We start from the raw sequence: 15910 nt of genomic DNA on the forward strand, positions 1-15910 counted from the left end.
ACATGCAGGTCCTTGGACTCCTCCATTGCCAGATCATAACAACACGACGGTTGGAGGAAGAGCGCCTCATCTTCTGCCTAGGAACCCTCCAACCACAAGGGATGAACTCAGATTTGTCCAGTTTCCTCAGTTCCCCTCTCCCCACCTTGTCTCAGTCAAATCCCTCGAACTCAGCACCGCCTTCCTAACCTGCAATCTTCTTCCTGACCTCTCCGCCCCCACCCCACTCCAGCCTATCACCCTCACCTTGACCTCCTTCCACCTATCGCATCTCCATCGCCCCTCCCCCAAGTCCCTCCTCCCTACCTTTTATCTTAGCCTGCTGGACACACTTTCCTCATTCCTGAAGAAGGGCTTATGCCCGAAACGTTGAATCTTCTGTTCCATGGATGCTGCCTGACCTGTTGCGCTTTTCCAGCAACACATTTTCAGCACTGATTCGGGATTGTCAACATGGCTTTGTGCATGGGAAATCATGTCTCACAAACTTGATTGAGTTTTTTGAGGAAGTAACAAAGAAGATTGATGAGGGCAGAGCAGTAGATGTGATCTATATGGACTTCAGTAAGGCATTCAACAAGGTTCCCCATGGGAGATTGATTAGCAAGGTTAGATCTCACGGAATACAGAGAGAACTAGCCATTTGGATACAGAACTTGCTCAAAGGTAGAAGACAGAGGGTGGTGGTGGAGGGTTGTTTTTCAGACTGGAGGCCTGTGACCAGTGGAGTGCCATAAGGATCGGTGCTGGGCCCTCTACCTTTTGTCATTTACATAAATGAATTGGATGTGAGCATAAGAGGTACAGTTAGTAAGTTTGCAGATGACACCAAAATTGAAGGTGTAGTGGACAGCGAAGAGGGTTCCCTCTTCCTTTATTGGTCAGAGTATTGAGTACAGGAGTTGGGAGGTCATGTTGCGGCTATACAGGACATTGGTTAGGCCACTGTTGGAATATTGTGTGCAATTCTGGTCTCCTTCCTATCGGAAAGATGTTGTGAAATTTGAAAGGGTTCAGAAAAGATTTACAAAGATGTTGCCAGGGTTGGAGGATCTGAGCTACAGGGAGAGTCTGAACAGGTTGGGGCTGTTTTCCCGGAGCATCGGAGGCGGAGGGGTGACCTTATAGAGATTTACAAAATTATGAGGGGCAAAGATAGGATAAATAGACAAAGTCTTTTCCCTGGTGTCGGGGAATCCAGAACTAGAAGGCATAGGTTTAGGGTGAGAGGGGAAAGATTTAAAAGGGACCCAAGGGGCAACATTTTCACTCAGAGAGTGGTATGTGTATGGAATAAGCTGCCAGAGGATGTGGTGGAGGCTGGTACAATTGCAACATTTAAGAGGCATTTGGATGGGTATATGAATAGGAAGGGTTTGGAGAGTTATGGGCCAGGAGCTGGCAGGTGGGACTAGATTGGGTTGGGATATCTAGTCGGCATGGACGGGTTGGACCGAAGGGTCTGTTTCCATGCTGTGCATCTCTATGGCTCTATACCAGCAAGGTGGCAGGGAACTCATTTGTCCAGCTTAATGAGAGCTTGGGAAACCTGGAAGTGAAAATAAAGGGCAATTCCATTGTAAAGACGGTTGCTTTTCCAGAATTAACCAAGGATCAGGACGAGCATATCCCCCCATTTTCCAAGTGAAATAGTTTCCATCCCTTCAGAACTGCCCAGTATCACTGATTCCACCCTACTACAAGTAGACCACTGCCTGTTATCACAAACCACTACCACCTCCCCAATCCCTATCATTTTGTTTTGACACCCCACTCCTTTCCTACCCCCAGTCCCCTCCAAAACCATGCTCTCATGATTGTTATTTCAAGATGTAGAGGTGCCTGTGTTGGACTGGGGTAGACAAAGTCAGAAGTCACATGACACCAGGCTATCGTCCAACAGGCTTATTTGAAATCACAAGCTTTCGCAAATTCATAAAATTACAAGTTATTTCACTTGACGAAGGAACAGCGCTCCAAAGCTTGCGATTTCAAATAAACCTGTTGGGCTATAACCTGGTGTAATGTGACTTCTGACTTTGGCTATTCCAAGAAGTAGAAAATCTATCTAACCCAACCCTGTTCCTGGGTTATGGCCTCTTCTGAAGTGTTTCCTGAAGCCAATACGAAAGCAGGCCTCTCAATCAGAACTGGTGACTATGTGGGGAACCTGTCAAAGGCAGAACATGCACACTGTGGAGTTAAAATCTTCCAGCGCTCAGAAAATCTTGGACTTCTGGATTTCCTGATAAGAATTCCACATTGCACTTGTGAATCCCATCTCAGTAAATATCGAGTGCTGTTTGCCTAGTAGGAAAATATTATTTTAATTTATGCAATTTAACATACCCGGCCTCAATGTAATGATTAATTGCAGCATCCAACTGTTTTTGTTGTACCAGATAGTCTCCCCAGGCCTCCTCCAATTTCACAACCTCGGATGGAGAAACAGTTCTAGACAACTCCACCGCTGAAATCAGATAAATAAAGTTTGATAAAGGCTTCAAGCAAAGAAACAGCACAAATGGATCATTTCACCAAAATGAATCATAGAACACAGAATATAGAACAATACAGTGCAGAACAGGGCCTTTGGCCCTCAATGTTGCTCCGACCTGTGAACTATTCTCAGCTCGTCCCCCTACACTATCCCATCATCATCATCCATGTGATTATCCAAGTATTGTTTAAATCTCTGCAAAGTGGCTGAGTTAACTACACTGGCAGGTAGGGCATTCCACGCCCTTACCACTCTCTGAGTAAACAACCTGCCTCTGGTATCTGTCTTAAATCTATCACCCCTCAATTTATAGTTATGCCCCCTCGTACAAGCTGATGTCATCATCCTCAGAAAAAGACTTCCACTGTCTACCTTATCTAATCCTCTGATCATCTTGTATGTCTCTATCAAATCCCTCTTCACCTTTTTCTTTCCAATGAGAACAGACCCAAGTCTCTCAGGCTTTCCTCATAAGACCTTCCCTCCAGACTAGGCGACATCCTGGTAAACCATCTCTGCACTTTTTCCAATGCTTCCACATCCTTCTCAAAATATGGCGACCAGAACTATACACAATATTCCAAGTGCAACTGCACTAGCGTTTTGTATAGTTGGCAGCATGATATTGTGGCTCCGGAACTCAATCCCATTATGAATGAAACCTAATACATAGTATGCTTTCTTAATAGCATTATCAACCTGGGTGGCAACTTTCAGGGATCTATGTACATGGACTCCAAGATCCTTCTGCACATCCAAGAATCTTTCCATTGACCCTGTACTCTGCCTTCCTGTTATTCTTCCCAAAGTGAATCACCTCACATTTAGCTTTATTTAGTTGCATTGAACTTCATTTGCCACCTCTCAGCCCAATTCTGTAACTTATTCAAGTCCCCCTGCAACTTATAACATTCTTTCAAACTGTCCACTACTCCACCAATCATCAAGCTTTCAATGAAAGATAATTCCTACCGTAACAATTAGCAAATATTTAGAACAAAATAAAAACACAAATATGTTGACATGATGATTGAGAAAATAGATGGATGTGAGACAGGCTGGGCTGAGAAGTGGTCATCAGAGGGGCAGGAAGGTATATAACATAAACACCTGGAAAGATCATTTGGGCTGAATATTATCATCTGTAAATTCTTGCAATTTTATACAGAATATAATCAGACCTTTTTTTTCTGTTGACATCATCGCCATCTCATTTGTCTCTTTAGGTTAGAATACCAATTATAATGTAAAACAATAATCTAAATATTGAGAATGCTATATACCTTTCCTAAAGGCATTGCCCTTATGGTAGCAATCCAGTGCTCTCTGGTAATTCCCAATTTTTTCATAAAGGTCTCCAGCCTAGAGAGAAAAAAAATCACTGATTCTCTATTGTGCAACTGACAATGTAAAATACATGTATTCAGTTACGAGTCGCATAATAAACACAATTGAACATCATGATTAGATGTGGTTCATTAATGTAATACTCATCATAATATAAGCTTAGATAGAACTAGCTGCTTTCATGTTAATTCTATATTTTCATCCTGTATTCTCCACTTAATTTTCTTCTGGTAATAATTTGATCCTTCTTTACTTTAAGATTCATTACTCTTGCATTTGCGATTTTCCGCAAACATACAACTCAAATGGTTACAACCCTCCCAGAGTGGCCTTCCCAGGTGTGATACTAAGTCAGTCCCTTTCCTAATTTATTACACAATAAAGATGGTAAGAAACCCAATGAGAATGATTCAAATACCTTGGTGCTAGTAAAAGTACCCTCCTGTAAAACCTGTCTCTGTTCAGCAACACTCCTGAGGATCTTAACATTAAGTGTATAAGTCCTGCTAAGATTAGCTTTTCCAAAATACAGCACCTCACATTTAACTAAATTAAACTCCATCTGACACCCCTTAGCCTATTTGATCAGTAGTCTGAGGTAACCTTCTTCATTGTCCTCTGCACCTCCAATTTTGGTCGTACCTGCTAACTTATCTATACCTCTTATATTCACATCCAAATCATTTTCATAAATGACAAAAATCAATGGACTCAGCATCGATGCCTGTTAGACTTTGAGAAGGTTTGTAGCTCAGGTTGAGGTTCTGGATGTAATTTTACTTGCTGAACTGGAAGGTGCTTTTTCAGACACTTTGTCACCATAATAGGTAACATCATCAGTGAGCCTTCGGCGAAGCACTGGTGGTATGGCTCACTTTTTATTTATTTGTTTAAGTTTCCTTGGGTCAGTGATGCCATTTCCTGTTTTGATGTTGTTTCCTGTTCTTTTCTTCAGGGCGTGATAAATGGGATCCAAGTCAATGTGTTTGTTTATTGTTGATGTGTTGACTTGGATCCCATTTACCATCCCCTAGGAAAAGAACAGGAAATGATATCATCACAGAAAATGACATCACCGACCCAACAAAACCTAAACACACAAAATAAAAAGCAAGCCATACCACCAGTGCTTCATCGGAGGCTCACTGATAATGTTCCCTAATATGGTGACAAAGCGTCTGAAAATGAACCTTCTAGCTCAGCGAGCAAACTTACATCCAGAACCAATCCTTGTGGCATACCACTGGTCACAGGCCTCCAGTTTGAAAAGCAACCCTCCACTACCATCCTCTGTCTTCTACTTTCAGCTAGTTCTGTATCCAAATGGCTAGTTTACTCTGTATTCCAAGAGATCTAACTTTGCTAACCAGTCTACAATGAGGAACCTTGTCCAATGCCTTACTGAAGTCCATATAGATCACATCTACTGCTCCGTTCTCATCATTCCTCTTCAATATTTCTTCAAAAACCTCAATCAAGTTTGTGAGACATGATTTCCCACGCACAAAGCCTGTTGACTATCCCTAATAAGTCCTTACCTTTCCAAATACATGTATACCCTGCCCATCAGGATTCTCTCCAACAACTTGCCGACCACTAATGACCACCAGTCTATAGTTCCCTGGCTTTTCCTTACCACCTTTCTAAAATAGTGGCACCACATTAGCCAACCTCCAGTCTTCCGGCACCTCACCTGTGACTAGTGATGATACAAGTATCTCACAGCAAGGGGCCCAGCAAACAATTCCCTGGCTTCTGACAGTGCTCTAGGATACACTTGATCAGGAGTTGGGGATTTATCCACCTTTATGCATTTCAAGACATCCAGCATCTCCTCCTCTGTAATATGGAAATTTTTAAGATGTCGTCAGCTATTTCCCTATATCTTCCATGTCCTTCTCCAAAGTAAACACAGATGCAAAATACTCATTTAGTATCTTTCCCATCTCCTATGGCTCCACACAAATGCTGCCTTGCTATCTCGAGTTAACCTCTTGTCCTTAATTTATTTGTAAAAGTCCTTCGGAATTTCCTTAACCTTATTTGTCAAAGATTGATACGGTAGCACAGTGGTTAGCACTGCTGCCTCACAGCGCCTGAGACCCGGGTTCAATTCCCGACTCGGGCGACTGACTGTGTGGAGTCTGCACGTTCTCCCCGTGTCTGCCTGGGTTTCCTCCGGGTGCTCTGGTTTCCTCCCACAGTCCAAAGATGTGCAGGTCAGGTGAATTGGCCATGCTAAATTGCCCATAGTGTTAGGTAAGGGGTAAATGTAGGGGTATGGGTGGGTTGCGCTTCGGCGGGTCGGTGTGGACTTGTTGGGCCGAAGGGCCTGTTTCCACATTGTAAGTAATCTAATCTAATCTAAAAAAAATTGCATGCACCTCTTTTGCCCTCCTGATTTCCCTCTTAAGTATACTCCTACTGCCTTTATACTCTAAGGATTCACTCGATCTCTGCTGTCTATACCTGACTTCTGCTTTCTTCTTTTTCTCAACCAAACCCTCAATTTCTCTAGTCATCCAGCATTCCCTACACCTACCACCCTTGCCTTTCACTCTAACAGGAATATACTGTCTCTGGACTCTCGTTATTGCATTTCTGAAGGCTTCCCATTTTCCAGTCAACCCTTTTACCTGTGAACATCTGCCCCCAATCAACTTTTGAAAATTCTTCCCTAATACTGTCAAAACTGGCCTTCCTCCAATTTACAACTTTAACTTTTAGATCTAGTCTATCCTTTTCCATCACTATTTTAAAACTAATAGTACTATGGTCACTGGCCCCAAAATGCTCCCTCGCTGACACCTTAGTCACCTGCCCTGCCTTATTTCCCAAGGGGAGGTCAAGTTTTGCACCTTTTCTAAGAGGTACATTCACATAGTGAATCAGAACATTTTCTTGTATACACTTCACAAATTCCTCTCCATCTAAACCCTTAACACTATGACAGTCCCAGTCTATGTTTGGAAAGTTAAATCACCTACCATAACCACCCTATTATTCTTACAGATAACTGAAATCTCCTTACAGATTTGTTTCTCAATTTCTCACTGACTATTAGGGTGTCTATATTACAATAAAGTGATCATCCCTTTCTTATTTCTCAGTTCGACCCAAATAATGTCCCTGGATATATTCCCAGGAATATCCTCCCTAGGTACAGCAGTAATGTTATGATATCCAGACCCATGTTCCGAACCATGCCCTGAGTTCATCTGCCTTCCCTGTTAGGCCCCTTGCATTGAAATAAATGCAATTTAATTTATCAGTCCTACCTTGTTCTCTGCTTTGTTCCTGCCTCCCCTGACTGTTTGACTCGCTCCCTTTCCCAACCATACCAGACTCAGTTTGATATTTTTCCTCACTATCTCCCTGAGTCACACCCACCCACATGACTAGTTTAAATCCTCCTGAGCAGCTCTAGCTAATCTCCTTGCCAGTATATTAGTTCCCTTCCAATTCAGGTGCTATCCACCGTTCTTGTACAGATCACACAGGAAGAGATTCTAATGATCTAGAAATGTGTATCCTTCTCACCTGCACCAGTACCTCAGTGCATCTGCTCTGTTCCTCCTATTCCTACCCTGACTAGCTCATTGCACCAGGAGTAATCCAGATATTATCACCGTCGAGGACCTCCTTTTTAAATTCCTGCCTAACTTTCTATATTCTCCATTCAGAATCTCATCCTTTTCCCTTCCTTTATCATTGGTTCCAATGTGTACAATGACCTCCTGGTGGTCCCTCTCCCCTTTGAGAACATTCAGCACCTTCTCAGAGATATCCTTGATCCTGGCAACCGGGAGGCAACACACCATTCTGATTTTTCGCTGCTCGCCACAGAAACATCTGTGCCTCTGACTAGAGAGTCTCCTATCACAATTGATCGCTTGGAACCCGATGTACCCCTCATCACATTTGAGCCAGTCTTGATACCAGAATCTTGGCTGTTTGTGCTACCTTCCCCTAAGAGTCCATCACCCCCTACATTTTCCAAAAAAGCACACTTGTTTCAGATGGGGATAGTCACAGGAGATTCCTGCAATACCTGCCCACCCTTCCTACCTTTCTTGGAATTAACCCATCTACCTGACTGTATCTGCGGCTTTTCTCCCTTTCTATTACTGCAAACCACCACACCCCTAGTTCTTGTAAATTTCTCATTGCCTTTAACTGCCTCTCCAACCAATCCATGCAATTTGATAGGATTCACAACCAAAGACACTTCCTGCAGACATAATCATCAGTAACGTGGAAACTCTCCATAAACTTCCACATCTGATAGGAAGAGCACTTCATTCCATTAAAGGCCATCTTTGCTCCTTCACAATCCACAGACCCAGAAAATAGCACCATCTTATTGCTGTATAAAACACAGTGTTCCAGGCTAACTTAGCACTTATGGTTTATATTTTTAAAATTTAATCAAGAGACAATTCTCATTAAAACATATAATCAAGAAAGAATCCACTCTACTCACTACTGAAGACTTGTAGCAAGGTTATACGTAAAAGCTATGCACTTATCTATTCCTGTGCTGTGAGCTCTCCCACACAGGTTCCTCCAAGCTCAGCTGTGAATTTCGCTATATTAATTTTTCTTAGACATCCTCCAATGTCCAGAGATACATAAACTCAAACAACAAAGGTATAACTGTGCAGATTTACTGCTGTGTCAGTTAGTAGTATAGGTTTCTTTGTCACAGGCCACCAGTCCAAAAAAAAACCCTCCACCACCCTCTGTCTCTTACTTTCAAGCCAATTTTGTATCCGATTCACTAGCTGCTTCCCTTACATCCCATGTGATCTAGCCTTGCTAATCAATCTACCATGCGGAACCTTGTTGAATGCTTTGTTGAAGTCCATATAGACAACGTGTATAGTTCTGCCCTGATCAATCTTCTTTGTCACCTCTTCAAAAAAACTCAAACGAGTTAGTGAGACATGATTTCCCATGCACAAAGCCATGCTCGCTATCTCTCATCAGTTCTTGCCTTTCAAAATGCACGTAAATCCATCCCTCAGAATTCCCTCCATCAACATACCTACTACTAATGAAAGACTCACCGGACTATAGGTATCTGGCTCTTCCTCATAGTCTTTCTTAAATAATGGCACCACATTAGCCAACCTCCTGTCTTCCAGCACTTCATTTGTAGCTATCGATGACAAAAATGTCTCAGCAAGAGACCCAGCCATCTCTTCTGTAGTTTCCCACAAAGTTCTGTGAAATACGTGATCAGGTCTCCAGGTTTTATCAATCTTTATGCATTTTAGGATTTCCAGCATGTCCTCTGCTGTAATATGAACTCTTTTCAAAACATCACTAATTATTTCCCTGAGTTCTCTAGCCTCCATTTCCTTTTCAATAGTAAAATCTGACAAAAAATATTCATTTAATATCTTTTCCATCTCCTGATATTAAACACAAAGTCAACCTTGTTGGTCTTTAAAGTGTCCTACTCTCTCTCTTTCTTGCTGTTAATGTATTTGTAGAGTCTTTTTGGATTATCATTAACCTTATCAGCCAAGGCTATTTCATATGCTTTATTTCCCTTCCTGATTTTTTTCTTTTGAATGCCCATATACTCCGTATGCTCTTCAAGAGATGCAGTTGGTCCCTAGTTTCCGCGTACTTTACAGCAGAATAGTTTAGTATCTCAAACATTGACAGCTACGTTGATCTTTAATGGGTCCTATTCTCTTAGTTACTGTTTTGCCCTTAATGTATTTAAACGATCTATTTGGATTCTCCTTGACTCCTTAACTCTATTTGCCCTGCTGACTTCTCTCTTAAGTTTACTCCTACCACTCTTATACTCTTCTAGGGATTCATGCAATCCCAGCTGATATATGCCACATTCTTTTTCTTGATCAAGGCCCCAATTTCTTTCATCAAGTATTCCCTACACCTAGCAGTTTTATCCTTCATACTTAAGGAACATAGTGTCTCATTATTAAATGCCTCCCACTTCCCAACTGGCCCTTTACCTGCAAGTAGCCTCCTCCAAGCAATTTTTAAAAATGTTTCTAATACCATCAAAATAACAATAGCTTGGTGAGAGGAGCGACAAATGCTGGAATATAAATCTGGAGTACTATTGCCAGAATACTGTCAGGGCTTTTGCATTTCCAGTGCCTTCAGCAGTTTCTTGATGTCATAAAGAAAATTGAACTGGCTGAAGACAAACATTAATCAATTTGGAGACGTCTGTAAGAAGCCAAGGTGTATCATCTATTCAGCACATTTGGCTGAAGATAGATGCTGATTCTTCAGCCCTATTTTATCAACCTTTTCTGAAATTTTAGGCTCCCCTATTGCGAATGGATATATTTGTGGAACCTCACTGATACGGCAGGACTGCAGAACTTAGATGTCATCAGTAGTTATGGAATCACTTAGCTCTATTTATCATGAGCTACTTGGTCTGGCATGTAATCCTGCACTGTAGCTTCACCAGGTGACACCACATTTTTAGGTAGGTTGGTGTAGATCCTGACATGCTGTCCTGCATATTTCATTGAGTTAAGATGGATCGCCTGACTTGATGGTTATGTTTGATGACGATATGCCAGGCCATGAAGTTGCAGACTGTAACTGGGCACAAATCTGCTGCTGCTGCTGACAGCCCACAGTAACTCATCGATGCCTGTCTTGAGTTGCTAAATCTATTCAAAATCCATCTCATTTAGTATGGTGGTAGTAACACATTACAGTGGAGGGCATCGCAATGTGAAGAAATGACTCTACAAGGATCTGTGGTGGCCACTCCTACCAATACAGTATTGGCAGATGTATCTGCGACTGGCAGATTGACGAGGACAAGGTAAAGTACATCTTTCCTTCTTGTTAGTTCACTCATCACCCACTCTGGACTGAGTCCAGCAGGAATGTCTTTTAGAGGACTCAAACAACTTGGTCACTGGTAATGCTGAGTTACTCTTGGTGGGTACTACTACTTGGCACGAGACTTCATGGGGTAAAAAGTCAATATTAAAGACTCTCAAGGCAACTCCCTCCTGACTATATACCATCGTACTGCCGCTGCTAGGTCTGTCCTGCTGGTGGGACATAACATACCAAGGGAAGATGATGACAAAATGATTTCATGGTTATGACCATTGTTTAACTGTTCTGAGATTTTAACATAATCCCTAGATGTTAGTAAGAACTTTGCAGGTCAAAGGTTGACTTTGATATTGATGTTTTTTGCACCTAGGTTGGTTTCTGATGCGTAGTCTGGCTTAATACCTTTGAGAGCTTTCTTCTATACATTCGATGCAACCAAATTGCTTGCTAGGCTATTTCAGAGGACAGTTGCTATTGGTCTGGAGTCACATGTAGGCCAAACGAGGTAAGGATACCAGATTTTCTTGCAGAATTTGCCTACAGAGCATTAGTGAATCAGACAGATTTTTACAACAATCAACAAGAATTTCATGCTCATCATTACATCATTTCTTCAAATTCTAATTTCACTACCTGTTGTGGTGAAATTCAAATCCTTATCCTCAGATAATTAACTAGGTGTCTAAATGAGTAGTCCAGCAACAATAAGATTACACCATTACTTCCTCCAAGAAGGCAACTTTCAGACTGAGAATTAACAGCTAATATATAAAAAAGACAACACAAAACCTACAGATAGTCCTAATACTCACCCTTTCATAGAAATCCCCCTTAATTAAGGCTGCAGCAATTCTATTGATGATATCACTGTTTGTCATAAGTTCATTTTGACTCAATACTAATCGAGCAGCTTTTGCAGGCAGGCCAGCTTTCAAATAGAGATTAATGGCACCAGGGTAATCTCCTTCATTCTCTTTCACTTCTCCTGCCTTTTCATCTTGATTTGTTTCCATCAGCCATTTATAATAACTCCGTCTAAGATTGTCCAATTCAGGGTGACCCTAAAGGAAAAGCCAAAACAGTTATAAATTAGATAGTACATTGCTTTCCACAGAAAGTTAAATTTTATTTTGATATTTTTCAATCTTTATGTATTTCCAGGTGTTAGTCACAGTTATTGTTACAGTCATATAAAAATTGATTGTAAAGAATAAACTTTGAATGTACATTATCACACAGTCGTAACTGAATTACTGCAGTTTACCGTTAAGCATTTTTCAATTTGTCACAGGTATCTATTGAGGGAATGAGATAATCCAAACCTTAATTCTATGGTCTAAAGAACTTCCTTTAGTTAGAACTTTTGAGAAGGAATATAGTACCTTACTAATTTCTAATGGTTTGTACAATGCAAGATTTTCATAACTTAAAACAAGATTTTTACAACTTGAATGCTGGTATAGCAAACTTTGTTTTAACTGTACCTCATGAACCAGTTCTCTCGATAAACCAGCAAAAGTTATATTCCTGAAATACCAGATGTTTACTGTATTATTGTGATCTACATGATATCTAAGTGGTCGTTTAAGGGTGCGAGTGAGAAGACTCTTTGCTGGTAAGTTTTCTTTGTTATTATTTATGATTTATGCTGTAAATAAATTATAACAGGGATGTGCATAATCCCTGCATTACATTTCTTTTACTTAGTACATGTATGTATTTTTGCATTGATTATGTAGACCTCTTGATTAACCAACTGGTACACTCCTGGTCCCATAGGTGTCAGTTAATAAAATGTTTGTGTACTTTGTTTTCTCTGGTACTTCAAAAGGGCAGCTCAATTTCTGACTCAGCCTTAATATTATTTAATATCAGCATAAATTTTCTTTTCTCATGTTAAAATTGACAGACTTCACAAAACGTTTTAGTTTGTCACACTGACATCTCAGGTTTCTGAATTCATTCTATTTTTGTAATTGCCCAATATAACATTTAGCTCAGTTGGCTGGATTGTTGGTTTACAAAACAGTATGATGACAAGAGCATGGTTTCAATTCCCATCCCTGGTCTGAGGTTAACATGAAGGACTCTCCTTCTCAACCTCTTCCCTCGTCTGAGATATGGTGGCCCTCAGGTTAAATTACCACCAGTTGCTTCTCTCTAATAAGAGAGTAGACCTATAGTTTGGGTATTCCTGATGAAGGGCTTTTGCCCGAAATGTTGCTTTTCCTACTCCTTGGATGCTGCCTGAACTGCTGTGCTTTTCCAGCACCACTCTAATCAAGACGACTATAGCGACACAACCAATAGAACATACATACTGAATTGAATTTCAGAATTTAAAAACTGGCATCCAATTTCTACACAAGCTTCCATAGACATAAACAAGTTAAATCAACAGCATTTTTTGAAATGAAGGACAGTTGTAGGAAGATTACTGGTCACATCAGCAGGAGAACTCTGCTGCCCTACTCAGAATAATGCCATTTGATATTTTGTATCCATGTAAGATCACAGATTAAATCTCAGTTTAATGCCTAATCTTTAAAATTAAGCAAAAAGTATCAATTCAGTAATGTTTTCTAATTTGGAAAATAGGGTAAAACGCAAGCAATTCAAAACGCACTTTACTTCATCAGAGATTGGACAAGACTTCACAAACCTGAAAAATTAAAAATTTCTCTTTACTGATGCTGCTGAGTATTGCTAACATTTTCAGTTTTTATTTCAGATTTTCAGCATCGACAAGATTCAGCTTTTGTCTTTTTTCACTATCTTGTCCCCTGTTTGTCATTCTTTTGAGAATAAGCATTCAATATTTACTCATCTGGCAACAAACACCTAACCTGAGCTACTGTAGTCAACGAGATTTCACTATGCCCATCAATATGCAGAACAAGTTACCTTGGCTTCAGCAACCATAATACATTCATCCCACATGTGTAGTTCCTGATACATATCCATGGCTTTATCAACAGCATTCTAAAGAAAGATTGACATTTGTTTCAATAATATTCTAAAAACAAGTAGTAACATGCTGAAAAAATAATGCAATAATTTTAATGCCTGTTAAATTTTGGGTGCTCTACACAGAAAACAAAACTGACAGCATTCTAAGCTTTACATTCCATTGTCTATGCACAGTGTACGCACATTTCAAACAAAAACCCATAGCTTGACTAGCACTTTACATTTAGATCCTACATGATAAATAAGGATATAGACTTTCACAGAAGTTCATTGTGTAATATAAAAGTTATGGATGCCTGGAAGTAAATAGAAAGTAGATGAGAATTGCAGAGAAAAATGGGCCCACTCCATTGGGTAGGAGCAGGGCATTATCTGCCCTTAGAAGGAAATGCTGCATGGTAGTGTCAGTTTTAATGCAGTTTTCACCAAGACTGTAAATATCCACTTGCAACGGGCAAGTACATTATTATTAGATTTAAATCAAGAGTCCAATGATTTTAATTGGATCCTGGTGCTATTTTTAATCTCTAAACGACAAGCATAATGATGGATAATCCTAGTAACACTTGATGGAATAAGCAGTGAATGGGAATTTGAGGAGTTCTTTCAATAGTCATTCAACTACTTGCACTCAGATTATTGCTATCTATGTGTAATTTACATTCTTGATTACTTCTTGTCTTTACATTAGAGGTAATTTTATTTTAGTTTTCCTCTAGATTAGATTAGATTCCTTACAGTGTGGAAACAAGCCCTTCGGCCCAACAAGTCCACACTGACCCTCTGAAGAGCATCCCACCCAGACCCAGACATTTAACCCAGACTAATGCACCGAACACTATGGCCATGCTAAATTGCCCAATCACCTAACCTGCACATCTTTGGACTGTGGGAGGAAACTCACACAGACATGGGGAAAATGTGCAAACTCCACACAGACAGTTGCCCGAGACGGGAACTGAACCCGGGTTCCTGGCGCTGTGAGGCTTCGGTGCTACTGAGCCTACTTTGAAACGTGCACGAAACCCAGCAGTTGAGATTGAAATTGATCTCTATCCAAATGGCTAGTTCTCCCTGTATTCCATGAGATCTAATCTTGCTAACTAGTCTCAGATGGGGAACCTTGCCAAATGCCTTACTGAAGTCCATGTAGATCATGTCCACTGCTCTGCCCTCATCGATGCTCTTTGTTATTTCTTCAAAAAACTCAATCATGTTCATGAGACATAATTTCCTAAGCACAAAGTCATGTTGACTATCCCTAATCAGCCCTTGCCTTTCCAAATATGTGTAAATCCTTTCCCTCAGGATTCCCTCCAACAACTTGCCCACCACCGATGTCAGGTTTGCCGGTCCATAGTTCCCTGGCTTGTCCTGACCACCTTTCTTAAATAGTGGTACCATGTTAGCCAACCTCCAGTCTTCCAGAACCTCACCTGTGACTATCGATGATACAAATATCTAAGCAAGAGGCCCAGCAATCAATTCTCTAGCTTCCCACAGAGTTCCAAGGTTCACCTGATCAAGTCCTGGGGATTTATCCACTTTTATGCATTTCAAGACATCCAGGACTTCTTCCTCTGTAATCTGCACATTTTTCAAGATGTCACCATCTATTTCCCTACATCCTATATCTTTGATGTTCTTTTCCACAGTAAACACTGATGCAAAATACTCGTCTAGTTTCTCCTCTATCTCCTGCGGCTCCACACAAAGGCCATCATGCTGATATCTGAGGGGTCCTATTCTCTCCCTAGATACCCTTTTGTCCTGATGTAATTGCAAAAACCTTTGGATTCTCCTTAACCCTATTTGCCAAAGCTATCTCATGTCTCCTTTTTACCCTCCTGATTTCCCTCTTAAGTATACTGCCTATACTTCCCTACTGCCTTTATACTCTTCAAAGGATTCACTCCTGCCCATACCTGACATATGCTTCCTTCTTTTTCTTGAGCAAACCCTCAATTTCTTCAGTCATCCAGCATTCTCTACACCTACCAGCCTTTCCTTTCAGCTCCTGGGCCTCCTCCACCGCCACTCCCTCACCACCCAAAGCCTGGAGGAAGAACATCTCATCTTCCACCTCAGGACCCTTCAACCCTGTGGCATCAATGTGGACTTCGCCACTTTCATCATTTCCCCTCACCCCCAACCTTCACCCAGTTCCAATCTTCCAGCTCAGCACTGTTCTCCTGACTTCTCTCACCTGTCAATCTTTCCCCAACCTATCCGCTCTACCCT

The 15910-nt window shown here is 41.0% G+C and overlaps 1 protein-coding gene across 3 annotated transcripts in view; it reads right to left on the bottom strand.

The window, feature by feature from the left end:
- Positions 1-15910, bottom strand: part of ift172 (intraflagellar transport 172) — a 242173-nt gene that overhangs the window by 120601 nt on the left and 105662 nt on the right. For all 3 annotated transcript variants that reach the window (XM_060851638.1, XM_060851630.1, XM_060851645.1), the window contains 4 exons: positions 13604-13681; positions 11512-11760; positions 3784-3862; positions 2350-2470 (listed from right to left, as the gene is read on the bottom strand). In XM_060851638.1, the coding sequence (XP_060707621.1) occupies positions 2350-2470; positions 3784-3862; positions 11512-11760; positions 13604-13681 (527 nt within the window). The remainder of the gene's footprint in view (positions 1-2349; positions 2471-3783; positions 3863-11511; positions 11761-13603; positions 13682-15910) is intronic.

This window comes from Hemiscyllium ocellatum, chromosome 3 (genome assembly GCF_020745735.1).
Source record: "Hemiscyllium ocellatum isolate sHemOce1 chromosome 3, sHemOce1.pat.X.cur, whole genome shotgun sequence".
Lineage (NCBI taxonomy): Eukaryota > Metazoa > Chordata > Chondrichthyes > Orectolobiformes > Hemiscylliidae > Hemiscyllium > Hemiscyllium ocellatum.